The sequence below is a fragment of the Anas platyrhynchos genome, chromosome 2 (assembly GCF_047663525.1).
Source record: "Anas platyrhynchos isolate ZD024472 breed Pekin duck chromosome 2, IASCAAS_PekinDuck_T2T, whole genome shotgun sequence".
In the NCBI taxonomy this organism is placed as follows: Eukaryota; Metazoa; Chordata; class Aves; order Anseriformes; family Anatidae; genus Anas; species Anas platyrhynchos.
Window position 1 is genome coordinate 101,817,644 of NC_092588.1, and position 22,937 is coordinate 101,840,580.

Sequence of the window (22,937 nt, forward strand, 5' to 3'; positions counted from 1 at the left end):
CTACCCATCAGGGCTGATTAGTTTAGGCTCGACACTGCCTTGATTGCTTTTACGTGCTCTGGCAAGCTTGGCACAAGGGTAGAGGAAGCTCTCTTTACCCACACACTGCTGTGTGGGTATATGCCATGCCAAACTCTGACCTTCCCTTTTATTTGTTTCATATAAACCACATAGCCATCACTGTCCATCCCAAGTGTTCCAGAAAATGCAGGGTGTTGTTTTTTCCTATTTTTTTTGTATAATAAACCCAAGAAGAACCAAGAATGTTGCAACCTCAGCTGTCCTTTTCTACTCAGAGAGCTTGGTTTTCATAACCCGATTTCCTTAGTAGCTCTGCCTTTTGCAGTTGTGCTGTACAACCATCAGTTTCCTAGTCACTTTGGGACCTATTCAACAGGAAAGTAAATGTCCTAAAGATGCAGAGTTCCTTAAAGCGTCGTGAAATTTGTGATTGGGTAGAGATATGCTGAACAATGCCTTAGCAAGGGCAGTCTGATAAGCTCAACAGTTGCCTATTCTGTTTGGCCCCTTGGCTGGCCCAAGTGAGCTGACAGGTCTACCACAAGCATGGGCTGTGAACCAGCTCTATCATCTTGTTCAGTAGCTAGAGGATGTGAGGGAGAGCTGTGAATGCTCAGGGGAGGCAGAAGGGAGAAACTGGAGATACTCCAAAGTGTGGGAAGTGCTAGCAGAGATGCGTAGGAGGAACTGCAGCTATTGCACGTAAGGCCATCAGACAGATTATAGGAAACAAAGCACCATTAATCGTGCCACACGGAGAATAGCTTGTTTCAGTTGAAGTCTTTTTAAAGAACGTGACAAATTGCCTCATGACCTCATGGGTTGTATTCAGATGCTGACCAGCTCCTGTGATGGATTTAGGCACTTTCTGTGGCTCTTTATAGAAACAGTGGAGAAAAGTAGTCACAACTTTGAAGCAGGAGCTCTGCAAATAACCAGTACTCCTCTCCACTGACTGAAAATAGCTCTGAGGAACTTGTTTCAGCTGTTGTGGCAGGTAACCTGAGTATTGGCCCAATACCTGTTTTGTTGAGGGAGTCTGAAACACTGAGTTCAGTTTTGTACCTGACTGAAATGGGTCAGTTGCATGGGTCTGCACTTGGGGGAGCAATGAATTTAGAAGCCCATTTTGACAGCCATCTTGAAGGGGCCTATTTATGCTAAGCACTGAAAAATCATTCTCTTAAAAATCAGATCAGATACAGCTCTTCTCAGAGTGGGCATCCAGTAACATTCAGTTCTTTTTGAAATTTAGATCATTACGTCTTTGCCTCAGTTTCCATCTGAAGAGATTTCCAGTATGTAATCAACTTGAAATCCATTTGATGTATACTAATGCTCTGAACCGCTTTGAAATTCTCAGATGAAAGGCACCATAGAAAGCCAAAGCATTTAATTTTACATTACACTATAAATTTTAATTACTAGCAATATCTTACTTTAAATAAATTATGTTTGCATGAGAAATTTTCAAGCACTATTGTAAATCTTCTGGACAAGAATTATATTAAAATAAATACGCAGCTGAAATCATTTTATAAGACCATTTCACTATGTGAAAAGGGTATGTTACTGAAATACCTTCTTGCTGCTGTACTCTTTCATTGCTTTCTGTACTTAAGTAAACCTTGATTTTCCTATTAAGTTTGATGTATGACTGTATCACATAGAGCCTGCCTCAGCAGCTGGTTAATTATTTATTAAGGGTCAGGAGGAATTGGAAGATTAAAGGCAAACCAGAGCGAAGGAGAAAAAAAAACATTCTCCCAAACTGAGCTTCTACAACACCCTTTTTTTTTTATATATATTAAAAAAAAAAAAAAAAGTTTCTGCTTTGTATTTTTCTTATTCTTGGCTTTCTGTCACTTACTGGTGGATTTTTATCCAAGTTCTTTTGAGAATCTGGATGGCTGTATCACAAGGGCTTTAGAAAGAGTTGTGTCACTTACAGTCTCTCTTCTCTTCTCTGGATCCCATATTGTGTAGCACTGTTTCCATAATTAGGGTTTGGTTTGAGGGGAAGGCGGGTGTTGTATTTTCTTGTGTTTTTACAGAAGTCATTTTTTCCCCTCGCTTAAGGCCATTTAATCTTTTGCAATGCTCTGGATTGAATTTTCCCAGTGATGGGAGGGTTCACATGAAAATCTGTATGGTGTCTCCACCTTGCATGTGGTAGAAGAGAAAAGGGTAAAATCCATACCGTCTTTGAGCACGGGGGCCTGCAGGGAAGCATCAGGGTGGGCAGTGATGGTGTGTTTATTTGTAGTGGTGAAAAACTCCTGGTGAGTCGTGAATGTCCTCATATATCTTGTTCCAGCCACACTGGAATGGCAGTGCTGAGCTGTCGCTGTGAAGTACCGCTCAGTCGTCTTTGCCACTCCTTATTTCTACTATATTTTATTCAGGCTTTGGTAAGATAAAGAAATGTCAATTAGGACAGGTGCAGAAATTCCCAAGCTAGCCTTTTTTTATTAGTAAACACAATTCATGCATCAAAAAAAATCTGCTTGCGGAGCAGAATTGTTTTCGGTAAATCACTCAAAGCCATGCATTTATTTTTTTAATGGAAAAGGCATTTTTCTTTCTGTAGTTCTTTCCCTGGGATATTTTGGAAGTTAAAGGTTTTATTTCTCCATTGAAAAATATTTTTCATTTCAATGTTAGCTAAGCATTACATTAAAGTGCAGAAACAGAGAAGATAAAATATTTACATTGATCTGATCTGTATGTATATATATGGAGAAGGGTAATTTCAAGTTTGTTGGTTTGCCCCAACTTGAGACTGGAATATTTTTCAAAATCTCAATAAAGTCGCAACATTGTGGAGGATGAGAACAATCTTTACCTGTCCAACCTCTACGAAAAGTTATGTATTTAATAATGAGAATACAGAATTGCAAATTCAGTATCTTGTGTCCAATGTAAGGAAGCTTTTCACATTGTCTCATGACTTGCATTCCAGAAAAGATGAACTAGAAGCTTGAATTTATAACAGAAAAATCAAAACTTTTCTCAGACTTCAGGGAACAGCAATGAAAAGGTTGAGGTCTGCTGCATTCTCCATGTTCCTGGGACAGGATTGGAGCTGTCAGTTTTCAGTGGTATTATAAAGTTGGAGGTGTTCAGTGTTTTGCAGAATGAGATCTAAAAAAGACTGTCAAACGCTTTATAGCACGTCTGAATTTTAGCACACAGATTCCTGAGCTTACACAGTTGAGGAACCTCATCCCAAGAGGCAGGGATTGTTAGCTGAAATGCAGCACAGTGCAAATGCAAGGTACAGCTTCTGAACCCGAAGTGGTAGATCCACGTGGCTCTGCACTGCAGATGACCTGTTTGCACTTAGCTCAAGGCTATCTGCATCATGCTTCATCACACGGTGTAAACATTCCTGGGTGCTTACCGGTGAGTTTATGACGAGCAGTCTCTCTTATGTTTAAACACCCCAGACAGACTGGAAAGAATATGCTTCCTTTGAGTGAGACTAAGTCAATTATTGTGGCTTCAGTGTTCTTAGTTAGCCATTGAAGGAAAATGTGCAGTCATTTGGCTTGTGCTTTTATGGCCCTCTTGTCTGGCAGATGACTAAATCTATGGATTTTCCTCTCTAACTTGAATAGTTTGTTTCAACACATGACAAAGCCATGGAAAGCAGTCATAAATCATACAATGTATATAATTTCATCAATTTGTAGGTTTTCAAAGTGCCTCCCCACTTTTCCAAAGGGTTTGACTGAGAAATCCAAATTTCTTGATAAAACTGCTCTTTTGCTGGCTTCAAAAACAACCTGTTTGCATCAGACTGAGTTGATCCATAAGGAGCCCATCATGAACTAGAGCTGATCCACACAGTGACATGTTGCTTTACAGAATGTAAGAAAGTAAAAAAATGTCAAATACACTAAACAACCGAAATGGAGGTGGGACCCCAAGGAGCATGATTTCGTTTCTGTTTCTACCACTTGTTTCCTGGAGAACAGTAGATAAGTCATTTTACCTCTGTGCTTAAGTTTTTTCATTTGTCAGATGAAATATTGACACTGATCTCGTCTGCAAGCTGCTTTAAGATCTGCCAATGGGGGAAAAAAAAATCTAGGATCTGGGAATCACAAAGTGTTGAGATTTGTAATCTTCTAGCCAGCTGTTCATACCTCAGTCTGCACCTGTTCTGTAGTCACTGCTCAGAACTGAAGGAGAGTTTGCCAACCATCTCACAGGCCAGTGTGTTTTACCCACTGTACCAGCAAGAGAAAGTGAACCCTGCAAGTATCCTGTTTTCAGATGGTTGGTCATGTTTGTACTATCATATTTTGCCAGCGGTTCTCCCAGAGGATGATGATAGTACATTATGGTCCATGAGGTTGTTGGCTTTGCACCACTCTATCACACTCCTCCTCTCCTCCTCCAGAACACCATCTTCATGGAACATCCTCCCTGTTGGCAGAATGACACGTAGCACCAATTTCATGCCATAGAGAGACTGTCTACTTTATTGATCTCCTTCTTAGTTGGAAAGACAGAAGTGGAAATGAATCCTGTATTTGCTATGCCTGGATTTTCTGGTGCTCAGACAAGGCTGTCATACCTGTGACTGAGTGGAGTCACACAGTCTCCACTGTGTGGAGGAGTCATCAGAGACGGATTTGCTCAATTCCGTACATGCAGTAATAACCTCTGATGCAGCTCAAGTGATGGGCAAGGAGCCAGATACCTCAGTGTGGTGCTTCATACGTGTCCAGTTCTGTGAGGGCTTATTATCTTTGACATAATGTCATGCAAATGCAGCTGTAACTGTTTCTCTGTGTGAGCAATTGCTTGGAACCACAGTGTGCTTAAATTCAGGAGTCCTCCTGGAAGTAGCTGTTTGATGGAGTGTATTGTAAAGAAACCTGTGGGGGTGCTGTGAATTTCCTTTATCTATATTGTCTTTGTCCCTCATTTTTTCTGGATAAAGTAGAATAATCTGGAGCTTCCCTGATAAAAGCATGTGTTTTCTTTTTGTTTGTTTGTTTGTTTGCTTGATGGTTGGTTTTTTTTTTTTGGTTGGTTGGTTTGGTTTTTGTTTGTTTGTTTTTCTCAGTGACACAATTACTATTTTAACCATTCCTGACGATTTTTTTGTAGTTGGTATAGCAAGGATATAAACAAGATGAAAAGACAATTTGGGAGAAAATGGAAAATGCAACATAGCTTGGTTAGAGACAAGAAAAAGACTTTTGAAAGATTTGATTAAGTTAACAAAAGAAGCAATGAGGTTTGCATTATCTCATTGTTTTTCAGTTACTGGTAAATTAAGCCTCAGGAATGGTTTGAGATTTAATTGTTAATTCAGGGTACATGAGCTCCAGAGATTTAAGATGACATGGATAGTTCACGTTTCCATCATGTGTAAGCAATAGCTCTTTTTCATGTGGTTACTTTTTAGTACTGAGAAACAGAGATGTTGTGTTCCATTTGCAGATAGATCCAGAAAAGTAGGGCAAGCACTGATTGGAGTCAGTAATGCAGTGGCTTTTCAGGCAGAAAATTTCTGCACAGTTTAATAATAAATTGAGAGGTTGACCACTTGAAACACATTTATCATATGAAACTCAGGTGCCTTGCAAAAGCAAAACTATGTAAAGGACGACTGGCAAGAGAAGGCTTATTCCTGTAGATCTTCATCTGAAGAGAAACATTACATATTCAGCATTTGATACCACTATTGTAATTTTATTTGTATCAGGCTGTTTTTCTCTCTGAAAATCAATTTTCATCCTTTTTTTTTTCCTTGCTTAATTTCTGTTACTGGTCAATGTGTGTATATTTTACGCATCTTTGAACACCTTCTTTGTATTTTATGGCAATCTGCAAGCAGACCTGCTGTACTGGTTCACTTTCCATATGCTTTCCAATCAGGACTACTTAAGAATGGCTAGCACTTTCTTAAATGAGTGTTACAAATTTCCTTTAAAATATAACTAAGTTTCATAAGTTTTATAATAAGAATCAGCACACAGAATATTATCAAAGAGGTACTTATAGAATATGCCCTCTCATCTTTCAATGCCTGAATGAGATGCCTTGGCTCTGAGCAGAATGTATGCTCTATTAAGTCCCAATAACATTTGCAGGGACTGCAGGGATAAATCCCTGTAGTCTATAACTATTTAACATCCATCATTTTCCAGGCTGGAAATTCGCACAGTTGCTCCATGTGAGCACTCCTAAATGGTTCCTTTTTGTTTTAATTTGGAAAATTAAATTAAAATGAAGCTCATCACACAGAATCACGGAATGGTTAAGGTTGGAAGGGACCTCTCAAGGTCATCTGGTCCAACCCCACTGCTCAGGCAGGGCCACGTAGACCAGGTTGCCCAGGACCATGTCCAGATGGCTTTTGAAGATCCCCAAAGAAGGAGACCCCACAGCCTCCCTGGGCAACCTGTACCACTGCTTAGTTCCCTCACAGTAAAAAGTGCTGTTCAGAGGGAACCTTCCGTGTTCTGATTTGTTCTCATTTCCTCTAGTCTGGTGACTGGGCACCACTGGAAAGAGCCTGGCTCTGTCTTTCCACACCCTCCTTCAGTGTTTAATATACATTGATGAAATCCCCCTGAGCTTTCTCTTCTCGAGTCTGAACAGTCCCACCTCTAGCAGCCTTTCTTCACAGGAGAGGAGTTTGAGTTCATTAACCTTTGTGGCTTGTTGGACTCTCTCCAATATGTCCACGTCTCTCTCATACTGGGGAGCTCAGAACTGGACACAGCACCCCATGACTGGCCTCACCAGTGCTGAACAGGAGGGAAGGATTTCCTCCCTCAGCCTGCTGTCAATATTTTGCCAATTACAGCCCAAGGATAGTTAGCCTTCCTTGTGGCAAGGGTACACTGTTGTGTGCTCAAGTTCAATTTAGTGTCCAGCAGGACCCCCACGTCTTTTTCTGCCGAGCTGCTTTCTAGCTGGGTGGCCCCAGCATGTACTAGTGCTGGAGGTTGTTCCTCCACAGCAACACGGGGAGGAACAATGCAGGATTTAGCACTGCTCCTTGCTGAACTTCATGAGGCTCCTGTCAGCCCATTTCTCCATCCTGTCAAGGACGGTACTCTGGATGGCAGCATGACCCTCTGGTGTATCCACCACTCCTCCCAGTTTTGAGCTGTCTGCAAACTTGCTAAGGATATACTCTGCCCCTTCATCCAGATCATTAACAAAGATGTTAAATAGGACAGGAGCAGTATGGACAGTATGGGTACTCTGCTAGTCAGTGGCCTCCACCTAAACATTGTGACACTGATCACCACCCTCTGGGCCCAGCTGTTCAGCCAGTTTTCCGTCCATCTCACTCTCTGCCATCCAACCCATACATCAACATGTGAGGATCTTACAGGAGGCAGTGTCCAAAGCCTTACTGAAGTCCAGGTAGACAATATCTGCTGCTCTCCTCTGATCTACCGGGTAGGTCATTTTATTGTAGAAGCTTAACAAGCGTGGGGGTCCAGGGTAAGTTCTCAGGTGGAATGCTGGCATGGTTAGACATCAGAAGAGGTGGGATGAGTCCTCAGTGCAACATGAGAAGAGCAACATAGAGATAACCCAGAATTATATCTGTTGTGCTGAGAATTCTTCACATCGGAGATGGATATAAGAAAAGAAAATGAGCCAACAATAATCTTACTCCTTCTGTTGGAATTCTCCTTCAGGACTAGTTTAGGAATTATTTTACCTTCTGTCTTTAATGCACTGAGACTTTGTGAACTTTTGTCTCCTGGCCTTTGTAAGCACCATTCCTTTTGTATTAATGACACATGAGCTCATCAGATTCCTGAAACGAAGAGGCGTTGCACTGGAATGCCACAGCATCCACCTCTGAGCCTGCAGATGTGCAGAGCAAATTTGACACAACACCAAATAACACGGTGCTAAAGTGGCAGTCTGCAAAGTTTGCAGATGCAATATGGATAAACAGAGTGGTGTTAGCTGACTGACCTTCCTGACTATAGATCGCTTTGTGTCATCACACTAGTCCACTCAAAAGTTCTGTCATCGTGAGTAGAGGTTAAATATGCACACCAAACTAAAGAAAGGCATTTGTTAATGAAGCTGATAGAAGGTGTGGATTTGATCTGCTGCCAGGGTTTTGTAAAGATGATCTGATCTAATGCTAGGTTATTGCTCTGTAGATGCAGGTCATTATAGGACATGTTGATTATGTCCTACAGTGAGCCAACACAAGGATATGCACTTCTATTGTATAGACACATACCTCTGGCGCATGTTCCTGACACACTGCTAGTTTTGCTTAAAATTCATAGCGTATGAGGCAGGCAGAGTTGCTGTAATCATCTGGTCTGCTTTTATGCAAAATTTACATTCTTAGAAATGGCTTGCATTACTCCTAACCCAAAATACAATGTGTTTTTTAGGGGAAACATTATTCTTCATTTTAAAATGCTAGTGACGGTAAATCCACCAAAATTCAGAAATCATGAATCAATAAATTTACCTCTGCATGACCTCCTTACCCCCAAATAACAGGATTCCAAGTCACAATATTTTAGGCTATAAGAATGGGGTTTGCTTCCTTTAATCACTAGTTTCTAGCCTTTAGGATGCTTGCAAGACTCTTCATAACAGTGGAGGCTTTAACTGTCCTTTAAAACATGCTGTACCACAGTCTCTGGAGCCCACGATGCTTAGTTTCCTTTAAATTTGGGGTTCATGATTGACTTCCCTGTCATCTAATAAGATGCATTTTCAGATTAAAGCTTTATCCATGACTGGGCCCTTCAAATATTTTCCCCTTTTAGTTTTTGTGGTGTCTAATATTGGTTGAGGTGAGGTCCAACCTTTCCCACTGTGGAAGGACTAATAGGCTCTCTGGTTGCATCCACCTGCCAAGCATCATTCTTCCTTAGCACAGCTGCCAAGGGCAGAAATCCTGTACCAAAGTGCAGCTTCATTTGTTCAGCTTGTCTTTCAGGTAGCCAGAAGTTTATCTGCACAATTAAGCAGACAAAAGCTTTAAAGCTGCTGCTACAGAATGTGTAAATTTGTCTTAAAGATGAAAGTTAGTTTTCAGTAGTCTTGTGAAAGGAAAATGTCACTTTCAAATATGTTTTGAACAGTATTTACTGTATTCATCTCTCTTAAATTGGATTCTGCACCTGGAACAGAACAACCCTGACTGTTATGTACAGGCTCAGGGAAGAGAGGCTGAAGAGCAGCCCCATGGAAAGGGATCTGGGGGTTTCAGTTGACAGCAAGTTGAATATGAGCCAGCAGTGTGTCCTGGCAGCCAGAAGGACCAAACATGTCCTGGGGTAAATCAGCACAGTGTTGCTCGCTGGTTGAGGGAAGGGATTGTCCCACTCTGCTCTGCGCTGGTGCGGCCTCACCTCAAGTACTGTGTGCAGTTCTGGGCACCACAGTATAAAAAGGACATCAAACTATTAGAGAGTGTCCAAAGGAGAACTACAGAGATGGAGAAGGGCCTAGAGGGCAAGACATATGAGGAGCAGCAGAGGTCCCTTGGTTTGCTCAGCCCTGAGCAGAGCAGGCTGAGGGGAGGCCTCATGGCGGCCTGCAGCTCCCTCACGAGGGGAGCGGAGGGGCAGGCGCTGAGCTCTGCTCTCTGGGGACAGCGACAGGACCCGAGGGCACGGCATGGAGCTGGGACAGGGGAGGGTCAGGCTGGGGGTTAGGGAAAGGTGCTGCACCCAGAGGGTGGTCAGGCACTGGGACAGGCTCCCCAGGGCAGTGGTGAGAGCACCGAGCCTGCTGGAGTTCAAGATGCGTTTGGACAGTGCTTTCAGACATAGGATCTGATTTTGGGGTGTTTCTGTGCCGAGCCAGGAGCTGGACCCAACGATCTTTGTGGGTCCCTTCCAGTTCAGGAGATTCTGTGATTGTTAGCCCTTCTTTGAATATTTTTTGCACAGGACATGTCAAGAAGGGCACACATAAATCTAACTAATGTATTTAAGTGAGATAAGGTTTGTGAGATTTTTAATCTTTTTAATCTCATCAAATGCCTCTTCTATTAGGATTTAAATTTTCTCCTATTAGGGTTTAAAGTTATTCATACCATAGCTAATGTAGCCCACAAGTCATACCGTATAGAATGATGAACAAAAAACATCCTTGTCCTGTATGCATAGATTACAACTTTGTCAAGGTACATCATTCTCCATCTGAACCCAAGGAAGGACTGCCATGTATGGAACAGCTGCATTAGTTCAACCGGTTAAGAGAGGGCCCTGTAACAAAGGAACATTATTGGTCTTGCCTTATTCTGCTGCTATATGATAAGAAGTAAATTAAATTTCCTGTGAGTCACCTGCAATTGGAGGAAAAATTATTGCTTAGTTGCTGCTACAGCATATGGATTTGTCTCTGCATACGCAGATGTGGTAAGTATGCAGAATCCCACTAAGGAGAACAAGCCTGTTATTTTGCAACAGGCTGTTGTGAAAACAGGCTATTTCAGGGGCACCTGCAGCCTCCAGAAGGAAAAGGAGTTAGCTGGGTAGTGTGGAAAATCCTGCAAACGAATCAAAGAATACTGTTGTTAAAAGCCAGAAAGCAGGTGCACACAATGTCCTTTCTGAGTGGACGAATGGTGTCAATAGGCAGGCAAACCAGAGCAGCTCTCCTGCTCATTAATTCTGTCTCTCCTTCCACCATTTCCTGCTCATTAACTCCCTCCCATATTTCCCCTCTGCTAGAGTGCATTACTCAGACTCAATCATTGTCTCCGAAAGGGAGGGGTGTTGAAAGAAAAAGCCAGAATGAGACCTCACATTCCCCACCTCTCGCAAGCTATCTTTCTTGCTAGAAAGAAATCGAACAAGCATTTTACACTTCCTTGGAAAGATAAATGCAAGTCAGGTTTAAGGAAGGTATGTGCCCTCCAGCCAGGATTTACCTCTGTACTGCTTATTCTGTCAATAAAACTTTTTTCTTTTTTTTTTTTTTTTTCTCTGAAGGGACTGTCACCCACCTCTGAATTTCACCTGTGTTCTAAATCCTTCAGGAAGAAATAAAACACGAGAGTCTATTTTCATTTTAACTGGCTTTTGTAAAGGGGTTGATTTCTTGTTGCTTTTCACAAGTTTTTTTTGCACTAAAGGCTTCTTGTTGCTTTTTACAAGTTTTGATATATTTTAAGTGGGACTGTGGCTTGACTTGCAGCAGTGGGAGCATGATGGACTGTACAGACACACACGCCTGAGTTGTTGTTCTGTGAGCACTTCAGCAAAGGCCTCCCTTTTGACTGGTATCTGTTGACTTACCACAGTCCATGGTTCTCAGTGCGCTCACTGCTGGATCAAAGGGGTGTAGCCTGTGGTCACAGGCCCTGTCCAGGATGGACAAGGGGACAGAGGACTTTCTCTTACACCACTCTTCACCTCAAAGAGTCAGGTATAGTAAGTCTCTGTAGGGATACCAAAGCTGGGTACAGGACAGGAAGGTTTTGTGGACTGAAGAGTTTAACACCCTCAGTGTGGAAGAGCAGCCATGACCACAAAGCACCATGTCTCCTGGGGTGATTCGGAGCTGCCAAGAACTATAGTTTTCAGTATAGCTTGTTTTTGTTTTTGTTTTTGTTTTTGTTTTTGTTTTTGTTTTTGTTTTTGTTTTTGTTTTTGTTTTGGTTGGTTGGTTTTTATTGATTGTATTGACAGGCAACAAGAGTGTCAATGTCTTGTTAACTATTTCACATTCTTCATCCACACCAGTTAGCACTGGACTTGCTTTTCCACACACTACCATCACAAGGGCTGGGATTGTGGAACCACAGTTAGGCCCCCAGTTGGAGCGAGCCCTGGTGTGTCCCAGAGGGCTGCAAGGCCAGACTGACGGACTGCACAACCTAGGGCTGCACTGCACATGTTTGCTCAGGCTGACCCACCAAACTTTTTGTGTTTTCACATAGAAAGTCTGCCTATAGCCTTTGGATGGTTTGATACGGTTCTGCCATAAGGCACTGATTCCAATTAAATTGGCTGTTAATGGATGCCATGACATGTACGCGTGCCTGTAAACACCTCGATCTAGATGCACTGACCGTTCATGTCAGCTTTGCATTAAAACTCTCGAAGTCATGTAGAATTACAGAAGTGATACAAGCAGAACAGAGAACACCAATGCTGTTCATACGTTCAAGCAATTTCATAGCAGAAACTGAGTTCCCAAATCAGTGAGACTTTTCTTGGCAATTTACTTTCAGCTTTACTTTATTCCAAATGTTTCTGCCTCCCCAGCCCCGCACAGTTGAGTAGCCATGGGATGAGCTTTGCGGTGAGGAACACTCAGTGCTTGTAGTGTTTTCATTCAACATTCATTTTCAAAATGTAAAGGGATGAGGGGACAGATCTGTGAAGAACAAAACCAAAAAAGCCGACATGCATTATTTAGGACAAATGGACTTGATTATAGATCCTGAAGGTGCTATAAAACTGATGGATTACAAGCTCAGCATTTCTGGGTTTTGAGCTGTCTGGCTTCCACTGTGCTCTCATTGTGTCAGCTCCCCCTCTTTTCATTGCTTTTTGCTGGAAACATTGCACTGGAGCACAAGTGAAGTGAAGCAGGTCCTAACTAGACCCAACAGCTGCCTTTTGTTGCTGCTGTGGAAACAGCTGTAAAGGGGTAATATAATCACTCTTCTGTTACCAGTCAGCTGCATACCATAAGCACCTTTTTTGGATGCAGGGGACCCAGAGGCAGCTCCTGTGGTGATATAAATGCTAATTGGGCCCACAACATGCTATTTTGTGCCCCATTTGACAGACTAAGCACTTGTTGTTCTGTCCCATGAGCATAAAGTTGACTGCATGGATATTCAGCACCTCTTTTATTATGAGATTCATGTTTCTTTCATATGCAGGAGGGGTCTTCGCACGGGTTCCCATAGTGGAAGGAATGGTTTCTCAGCTTTTTGATCCGTTTCTCATATTTTGTTCAATAAAACTTTACTATGATGTCAGTCAGCTGAGGCTTGGAGTGCTTACAGTTAGGATGTGTTATTTTTACTTCTCCTTTTTTACAAATAAGTTTTGAATGGGTGATGGATGTTGTTTTTACCTAAAGAAGAAAAAATTTTTTAAAAATCCTCACCTAGACTTACTCCATTTCTGTATTTTCCTGTCTGAAGTTACTGATTTAAAACCAAATTTGATGGAAGAAATAAATTGCAGGAAAAAAAAAAAAGCAGAGAAAGAAAAAAATGATATATTATCATCATGTCATAGATTGTAATGGGCAGAGCACTTGGTTAATGTACTTGGAGAACACAGAAGCAAACATGGGGGTACGTGAAAGCTGAGCATCACCATTAGGAAGGTGGTCTGGGGACAGCTTCCCTGCGCTCTAGTTATTGATTTTAATGTGTCCCTGGTCACAACAGGTGAACAAAGTTCTTTGAACTTTGGTTTCCCACCTGTACAGTCAACTCATTACCTTTCTAAAGTACTTTAAAGTCACAGTTTGAAAGGGTTGTAACCAGTCAGACATACTGATTCAACAAATATCCTTTACAGCTGTTTTGATAGTACATTTTCTGTTGAGGCCAGATGAAGCATCACAGTTTATCACTGGCTAAGTATTGTGTCTGATGGAGTCTGTTTGCTTCAGAATATTCAAGTAAAGATCAGAGAAAGTGAGTGTTCATAGTGTTTATTGGTTTGGCCCAAGCAAGAATACAACATGCCAGCTGCATATATGGGTACTGCAGAAGATGAATCATGAAGAGGTCCATTATGGATCAGTCAGATATCTGAGGGTTGGTGTTAGATACCTGCTGGGGTAGGGGAATAATAATAATAAATGGAAATAACTAAGACACTAAAACAACTGCTACCTGTATAAATTTCTATGCCGAACGTCTTGAGTTACACTTCATTTACTCTGCCTTTTTGTATCCCAGGTTCAGGTTCAGTGGTCGTATTCTTGGCCTTGCGCTCATTCATCAGTACCTTCTTGATGCTTTCTTCACAAGGCCGTTCTACAAAGCACTGCTAAGGCTGTAAGTATAAGCATGCAACTGTGCAGCTTGGAAACAGTGATGCAGCAGTGGGTTTCACAGAGGCACAGACCCTCATGGAGTTGCTTTGAGTGCTCAGACCTTCAATTTCTTTCTGTGGTTGTTTGGGTTGTCTACTGATAGAAAACAAACATGTTTTAATATTTCTTGACTTTCTCTGAGAATTTGCCCTTCATAAATGCTGCCTATGTTGATAAAAGTGGATAATAAGTATGACATTTAGGAACATGCCTTTGAAGGTACAGACCCATAATTCCAGAGTTTACCACTGATTAAAAGTTATCAAAGCAATTAAAATAATGTGGAAGACTGTAAACCATCTCTGATAGAACAGACATCATTAATTCCTAAAATAAATAAATTAATTAATTTAAAAAAAAAAAGAAAGGATGGGAGTATATTAAGAAAATTCTCATGCCTTACTGGTAGGGTACTTTTTCATTCTAAACAGAAGTTGGACTAAATTAGGAATGTTAATGCAGCTATAAACAGTGAATATTTCTTGGTGGTCTTCTGTCTTTTACATTAGCAAGCAGAAGCTACCAGTAATATATTATCTTCAGCGTCAACTCTGTAAGGTTTATAAGGTTAACTTTAACAGATAATCTGTGCTGCTTTAATGGACTGCAGGAAGACAGCATACATAAAAATTGCAGCATTAAGAAAAGCCTCAAGTAGTAAGTCAAGAATGCAATTAAATGACAAAGAGCACACTAAAGCATAGCTGAAAAGGTTATCAGTTAGGATGAATCCAAATCAGGAAAGATACTTCTATTTAGAGTCCATATAGTTCTTTAACATGTATTTCATTTTGTGTTGGGTTTTATTTTTATTTTTTTTAACAAATGAGTATTGCTGGGGTCCAAACATTCATATTTATATTGTATGTGAGCCAGTCTGGAAATAGCCTAAAACCTAGAGTGCTCCTGCATCCTTAATGCCCCCTTAGGGAATTTGAAACCAGATTGCCTGTAACATCCGCCTGCTTTTTCAGCAAGCAAGGCTGGCTCCTTATTAGCAAAAATTTAGGCTGCCTGGTCTGCCTTATGTCAGTCTTGTGAGCTCACCTCAAGGATGATGGATACATGGAAGAGCAGCCAGGCACAACATGGTGAGGCCCATTGGGACTGAAGGTAAGCATGTGCTCTCAAGTGCAGGGCATCTTGAAGATTCACAAAAAAATGTGCCCCAGGGGTGCCCTCCAACAGCAAATAGTGTGGGCAGCCAGCAGAATTGGCCTTGAGCCCAGCCGTGCAAAGCAGACAGTTGCAGAACTGCTCTAAGAGGGTCTGTGTAACTGCCTTTGATGTTAACAAAACCAAACACCAGCTTTATGTTGGATCTCTGTCATAAATTTGCTCACATTCTTAGTAGTAAGTCATCTTACCAGTAGTCATGGGGTCGTATATTCAGCTACGTCTTTTATCTTGCCTCACAACCAGGCCGTGTGATTTAAGTGACTTGGAGTACCTGGATGAAGAGTTCCATCAGAGCTTGCAGTGGATGAAGGATAATAACATCACAGATATCCTGGATCTCACCTTCACAGTGAACGAGGAGGTGTTTGGACAGGTGAGCACAGCTATGCAAAACATCTGAAAAACAAATGTGAAGCTGACAAAGTTGAACATGATGAACATCTTCCTGTCAGAACAGATCATTTAGCCTTTCAATAACACTTTCTTCTCCTACCTTTTGTCTCTTTCAAGCCACCTGTTTCAATGTAGATGTTTATTCTTAGGGTCTATAATATAAAATACCAGCCACAGCCCCCCTACAGGCCTGTTGAGCCACACACTGATGAGCACGAGGAATTCTCTGAAGTGGAGTGCAGCTCTTCTCTCCAGGGTGTAGTTCACACAGATTGTGGCATTCAGTGAATTCAAGCAATGTAACATAAAGCTGATGTGACTAAGAGAAGGGGGGTCAGGGAGGACGAAAAGCATTTGGCAGCTGGTGTAAGATGTGGCAACTCTCACCACTATTTTTTCTGATATATTCCTGTTAGCTTCTGTGTCACTCACTTAACCTTGCACCTGCTTCACATATTGCTCAATACATACAGTTATTATGCTTTTTACCATTCGACTGTATATTACTCAGATGATTCTCTTTAACCTAGATGATCTGGATAACTATAACCTTAAATAGGAAACAACCCTGGCTTCAGTGCAGACTGGCAACCAGAACACATATCTTCTGTGTGTTTCTTTGGCTTGCACTGAAGCCTTTGTGCTTTCTGCTGTTGTAACCCATACTGGCCTATAACTGTCTCTGAAAAGTCTTGAAGGGACCCAAAAGAACATTCAGGGGAAAATTAAGGATCTCCAAGGAGATACTGAAAGCTAGAAAGACTGAAGAACCAAGCTCATCAGGTACTGCAGAATCTAAAGGGAAGTTAATTCCTGTGTAAGGAGCAGAGATGCACAGTGTAAAAGGGATCAGAGAGATCGGGTGGAATATAGAGAGAGTGGCTTTTAGCTGTCAAAAGTAAAGTTGACAGGAGGAGTTTCTCCAGAGTGAAAGCATGCAGAGCTAAGGGAGAGTTAGACTTGTTTTGGAGGCAAGAAATCCTGGCCCTGAGAGTAAAAGGGCTGCTCAGCTATAAGCTTGAAAGTAACAGACAGCAAGCAAGACTTCAGGGGATATTTTCAAAGCTGAATTTAGTCTGCTTGTTGTACACGGGCATGAAGGATCAGCAGAGTCAAGGACAAATGAAATAAAAAGGATGGGGCAGAAGAACTGAGGTAAGAACCCCTGTAGCAAAGATAACATAATTTTTCACAGATTTAAGTACAATTTTTTTCCTGGCTCTGAGCTGAGAGTTTGCATGACATTCAATTGACAGTACAGTGGTTTCCCTGAAAGGTATGGCTATGTAAGACTAATACATGAAGACAGACAGAAACATGCAGACATATTCACAAAGACAGATGAGACAAGTTTGTATTTGCATTGGAAGAGTACAAAGAAGAATAAGAATCTCAGCCTGAATTGCCCTTATGCATCTGAAGGTAGCATTTGGCGCACTAATTACTTGCTATGCTCTCCCCAAAGAAAAGAGCTAGACAATTACATAGGAGTCTGTTGTGGAAGATAAGGGATGGCTCCAAAAAGAACAGAAATAAAATTATAATCTCTTGTAGATACTGTGATACTACAGCAAAAGAGCACAAAAAGATTTTGATGCCAGTTCACATACCGTCTAGTACTTTATTTCATATTCACTAAACACTAACCTTGCTATAACTAGTGATGGGAAAAAATGATTCTCACTGTGAATTACTATGGTCAGAATTCAAGTGTCAAAGTGAAGGTGAGATTTCCCCCTTAAGAAATTTGCTAAGTGCTGACAGCGAAATACCCAAGAAATTGCAATCACATTTTTTGCTCACAGATGGATCCCAGTTGGAAATTCTTGCATGCCAAGAGTATCTGACCATTTAAATGCCATCTGAACATTGCTTTGCTGGGTACATATGCACAGTGGGAGCTCTGCTAATATTTGGGAAACTAGACTTCAAGGGTTGGGTAAGGGAAACAAGAACTAGTGGTTCTTGGAGAAGCTCTGTGGCAGATGGGTCACAGCATTTTCATCCTTTTTCCACAATGACTTTAATATGGACAAGTCAGTACTTCATTCATTTTTCTTTCTTGTGCATCTCTCACCTGTGTATTTAGCTTTTAAACCTTTTGGCTTAAATCTTCTTTCTTGGTACTTTTTTTTTTTTAATTAAAGCATACTAATGAGCAGCTCCATCTTCCTTCCATACTGGTGCCCAGAGCACTACTCTAATACCAAAGATGTGGTGTCAAACCAAGCGTCCTGCATTTATATTTGTGAGGACTGGATGCCAATTTGAGAGTTTTGGTTATAAAGCTCAGAGGGGTGGCAGTTGCTGGTACCTGCTCTTGCTTTTACCCAGTAGAAAGTGTTCTTCCAGGCCTAACTGTCTCCAAGCCCTCTGTGTGGATGCCTTGTCGATTGCTCTGGTCAGGTAAAAGGAGTGGGCTAGATTAGCTGAAATGTCTGGGTGCTGCTCTGAATTCTAGCTCACAGCTGTGACTAATACCTCTGTGAACAAAAAAGGAAAAATCAGGACCCTCTGTCATTGATTGGCTGCCTCCAAGTCTAGATAAATAATTGTATTGAAATTGTATGGATAATGACAAGCTGAAGAAATCACCAGTATATGTGGAAACCTTGCAAGGAGATGTAGAACAACTGGATTTATGGAAATGATTACAGTTAGACAATGTTCAGTCATTGGTTTTAACTGATGTATCTTAATGCTGCACAGTCTTGAAAATACAGCCTAGCAGTCGGGCAAGAATCTTGCCCTCTGACTGATGCAGCTCTGCTTGTGTAATGGTGTTGTAGTGATTTACATTTGGGAATTTGACCTGAACCAGCTAAGAATTCCTAACTCATTACATCCAACCTTACTTGTTCTTGCAGTTTCCCAACAAAGCTACAGATTAGATGACTCACTGAGTGTTTCCATAATTCATATTTTTTCTACGTGTCCCTCAAGCAAAGTGACATAAATACTAAACGTCCTCTGTGTGCTGCCTGTTGGGCTAATAAGTAGATAATAATATAAATAATACAAATAATGAATATGTATTCATGCAGCTCATTTGCTGTCTGTACTAGACATCATTGCTATAGGAGCAGAAAACTGAAGAGGAGAGAAAAACATTCTTCCTTTTAAATCTACTAGATTGAATATGAAAATAATTACAAGATAAACATTATTTTCTGTCACATGCAAGAAGAGTTGTGTGCTTGCTGGGTAGAATCTAGATTGATTCCTTAAATCACTTCTCAATCTCAAGCCTTAGTAACCCAAGCCAACTAAATTAACCATTGAAATGCAATGAAATTCTGTGGATCTGGCTAAAAAAATATTTACATTACATACTGATTGACATTTTCTTACCCCTGGATAGCTTCTAACTCTCAGGTTTGGGTGGCTGATACAAAACTGTGAATGCCACAATGACTGTATTTGTCCTCTGTGCAGGTTACTGTCCAATGTTGGGCAGTGTATTGGAAGTATTAATTTGGTGAGAATTTTCTCGGCTTTTGGCATTTCTGAGTAAACACCTTTACTACACACACCTTAATTAGGTCCCAGGTTAACGCTTGTTGCTGAAGAGAGTCTGTCATAAGCTGATACCCCTTCCAGTTGGCAAAACAGTGCCCGTTCCAATACTGGGATTGCCCCCAACCCATTGTTGCTGTACTAGCGCTTGGGTAACCTGCAGCAAGTAGAAAACTGGCATGGTTATCTCTCTGTTAGAGTACCCTCTCTGCAACTCTTGGGAGCAAGCAGGAGAGGAGGAGATGAAAAAAAATGGCCAGACTGGCACATTGCTCATGGTGCTCTCAGAATCAATCTTTGCTGGTACAGTATAGAGTAACCTACATATTATTCCAGCTTCAGCTGGGAATAAGGCTAGGGCTAGGGCTGAGGGAGGAACAGAGATCAGAAAGCTGTATGTAGCCTCTTGAAATTTCCCACTTTGCTAAATATATGTGTAGTAAATCAAAGGTTTTGAATCTCTGTAGGTTCTGTAGGAAAGGTTGTGAGGTGGAGGTGGGTTCCCCTCATTATCCCTTTTCTTTCTATTACACATGGGCAAGAGACCAGGAGGACAGAACTAGAAATATGTCTTTTTTATTTTTCACTTACGTTTTCAAAGTACCCTTAAATTTGAAACACGACGTGATCCATACATTGTTACCCTACTATTCATCTTTGTTCCCTAGGTGACAGAGAGAGAGTTGAAATCTGGAGGGGCAAATACAGCAGTGACAGAAAAGAACAAAAAGGAGTACATCGAGAGAATGGTTAAGTGGCGAGTGGAACGAGGAGTGGTTCAGCAAACAGAGGCTCTGGTCCGTGGCTTCTACGAAGTAAGTAACAATGACCAGAGTGGTGTGCAAACTTGGTTGTACCCAGCTGTGAAAAAAAAAAAAAAGACAAATGAGAAGAATTGTACACTTGAGTGAGGAGCTGGTGGGACATACTACATCTTTATGGACTCATTGCAGTAAATTTATTCCTGGGATTCAGTCAGCCACATATATTGCTAGTATTGTCAGATGGTGCTCCATTTTGTCCCTGGATTTTGCTAACTTATCTCTGTGGAAAATCTGGAGCTGAGAGCATCCTTGTGGCAGAGCTGCTACAAGGACTGTCCAGGACTGGATGAAAACCCACAGCTTTGCTAACCCATCCATGTAGTCACCTATTGGTGCCCCTTATTAATCACATTGAACCATCCATCTTGCCCTGGCAGCTGTATTCTGTGGGTAGAATCTGAGGGATATCTCACAGAGAGAAATAAACGGAAAGACTGGGAACCCTGTAAAACAGAGCAGCAGGTACTGATCACACAGAACAGTACTGATAAGTGGTTGCTCTGAGCAGTCATGGGAGTGGTGGCCAGTGAGGATGGTTTTGTAGCTGCACAGACTTGTCAGCCCTGTCCTGTGGAAAGGGATTGGCAAAGTGACTGCATACAGTCCAGATGTTTCACTAGCTTTTTCACCCTGTGAATACTTCAGACTGTCATAGCTTTTGGTTTAACCTAATGAAGAAGATGACCCTCTGCTGCATCTTCAGTGAATGAAGACCTAAGGCCTCTGTACACAACTGTAAACAAATGTGAATGCCAAACAAATTGTCCAGATTACTGATCTAGTAATTTGACCATCAAAATCACTCATCGGAATCAGTGGTAACAATGAAGAATTTTCTGCACAAACTATGTACTGCTACTTGCATTCTCTCATTCAGGTCAAATTGTATGTATTGTCATTGTTTGCAGATGGAAACATCAGCAGACTCACTGAAGGAGAGCAGAGATTTGTCAGCAAAGGAGTGGAAGTTAGCTGTCAGCATACAGACTTCAACGGCCAGCAGTGAAAGAGCTGGCCGTCAGAGCCCTGGGTTTACGAGGCATTGCATCTGCTTTATTTCCAGTCTGAAACTGTGCTTACAAGTGTTTTTTGTTCCAGGTTGTAGACTCCAGGCTTGTCTCTGTTTTTGATGCCAGAGAACTGGAGCTGGTTATAGCTGGCACTGCAGAAATAGATCTCAATGACTGGCGTAACAACACAGAATATCGTGGAGGTAAACTGCCTACTGATGCTTACTAATATTTTAAATGCATTCAGTCTAAAACATGGAAGACTTGGTCCATTTTTTTCCTTCTGCCCCTTCTGAAGGAAATGGCCTGTTCTGTTTAGAACTTTTTTTGTGAAGAATAACTCATGAGAAAAAATAAGTAAGACCTCAGATTTGAATTGATAGATGTAATAATACTGAAATTGCTTCTGCATCTTCTGTCCAGATTTTACCCACTCTTGCTTCGTACTGATTTAACAGGAGTTTTGACTGTTAGGGACTGAAAAGGATTTGCAGCGTTAGGTCTAAGTTATTCGCTCAGATGACTGTGAATGAACTCCTGGCCTCCTTGTGAAATAGTATCACAAGTCCTCTTGGCTTTAGCAGGGAAGGAGGCTCAAGAATTGAATTCCACTGTTCCCAATTACACTTCAACAAAATACAGGTCTTGCTTAACCATTCCCTCAACCTATCTATGTCAAGTTGGATTTTTTCCCTTATCCTCTAATACTTGGCCTGCTTTTGCTGAGCATGATTTATTCAGGCTTTCTTGGATGATGGATAAATGTGAAATCCATGAGTTCTGCATTTCAGAAGAAAAGCCTCTGAGGTTTATGTATCCTTCCCTGAAATACAAGGCTTAGGTCTTTGCTGCTGACTGCCCAACCTTTGTGTTACCTTGAAATACTCAGTTAACTACAAGTACAGCTGGTTCTCCAAGTTATTCTCCTCCTCCTTTTTTTCAGTTTAGCTATTGAAAGAGATTTAGCCTGGGTTTATGCTGGCTTTCCCTAGCACAAACCAAAGCACAGAGCCCCTCAGGTGGGAGGTTTGCCAGGGAAGAGCTTGCAGCCCCAAGCTCCCCTCCATATGTTGGACACTATTGCAATCCAGAAGAGAATGCATTTGGGAACCAGAAATTGTCAAGTCGTCAGGACTCAAACTGTGTGGCATAGCACAAGTGGCCTTTTATATCTCGTGCAGGCAGCCCCAGTTCTTGCCAAGAGATTTGTCAGAAGCTGATGTACATATTTCAATTTTTGGATTTCAAATGAGTTAGTCATATTATAGTATCCAGAGCCAGGACAAGGTGGGGGGCTATGACCTATCACTCATCAAGAAAAAAATATATTGTTAGGTCAGAATCTTTTCATAGGAGATCTGCTGCCCCACGCTTGTGAGAACATATTTCATTATTATAGTAAAGGGTGTGAATTTAATTTCTCTCTCTTGCTTCTTGGTTTAGGTTACCATGATGGCCACATAGTAATACGGTGGTTCTGGGCAGCAGTAGAGAGATTTAACAATGAGCAGAGACTCCGGTTGTTGCAGTTTGTCACTGGAACATCAAGTGTGCCATACGAGGGCTTTGCAGCTCTCCGAGGGAGCAACGGACTTCGTCGCTTCTGTATAGAGAAATGGGGAAAAATAACCTCCCTTCCAAGGTATGTCCTGACTAGGATACAAGAACAGAAGTGCTGTGAGAAAGATGAGTCTGTACTTAGTTATATCTCTCTGCCAGTCAAAGACAGTGAATATGGTAAGGACATCTTAAAACAGCAAAGAAACAATTACCATGTTTTTCTGTAATTACATTCAGAGAAAAGTGTTTCTCTTTTGCTGTTTTGTTTTGTTTTGTTTGTTTGTTTGTTTTTGATTTCAAGTCTCAATTTAAACTACTTTGAACCCTGGGAAAAGGTTAAGGTAAAGCTTTCCATATATCTAAACCTAGTTATTTTATTTTGATTCTG

General features: G+C 41.4%; 1 protein-coding gene and 1 long non-coding RNA gene across 20 annotated transcripts in view; one reads left to right on the plus strand and one right to left on the minus strand.

Annotated features, from left to right (window-relative positions):
* HECW1 (HECT, C2 and WW domain containing E3 ubiquitin protein ligase 1) overlaps positions 1-22,937 on the plus strand; it is a 257,827-nt gene that overhangs the window by 226,433 nt on the left and 8,457 nt on the right. For 14 of the 19 annotated variants that reach the window (XM_027451321.3, XM_038174370.2, XM_027451333.3 and 11 more), the window contains 5 exons: positions 13,931-14,029; positions 15,490-15,619; positions 19,824-19,970; positions 21,078-21,192; positions 22,433-22,631. In XM_027451321.3, the coding sequence (XP_027307122.2) occupies positions 13,931-14,029; positions 15,490-15,619; positions 19,824-19,970; positions 21,078-21,192; positions 22,433-22,631 (690 nt within the window). Of the gene's footprint in view, positions 1-1,276; positions 1,803-4,429; positions 5,019-13,930; positions 14,030-15,489; positions 15,620-19,823; positions 19,971-21,077; positions 21,193-22,432; positions 22,632-22,937 lie in introns of those variants that run through there. The other 5 variants (XR_005263269.1, XM_038174371.1, XR_011806847.1 and 2 more) reach the window with 4 other exon arrangements.
* LOC119715831 (uncharacterized) lies at positions 5,164-16,592 on the minus strand. The gene is made up of 3 exons (XR_005263270.2): positions 15,740-16,592; positions 15,435-15,642; positions 5,164-14,163 (listed from the first exon to the last, which is right to left on the minus strand). It is a non-coding gene; the product is annotated as an uncharacterized lncRNA (long non-coding RNA).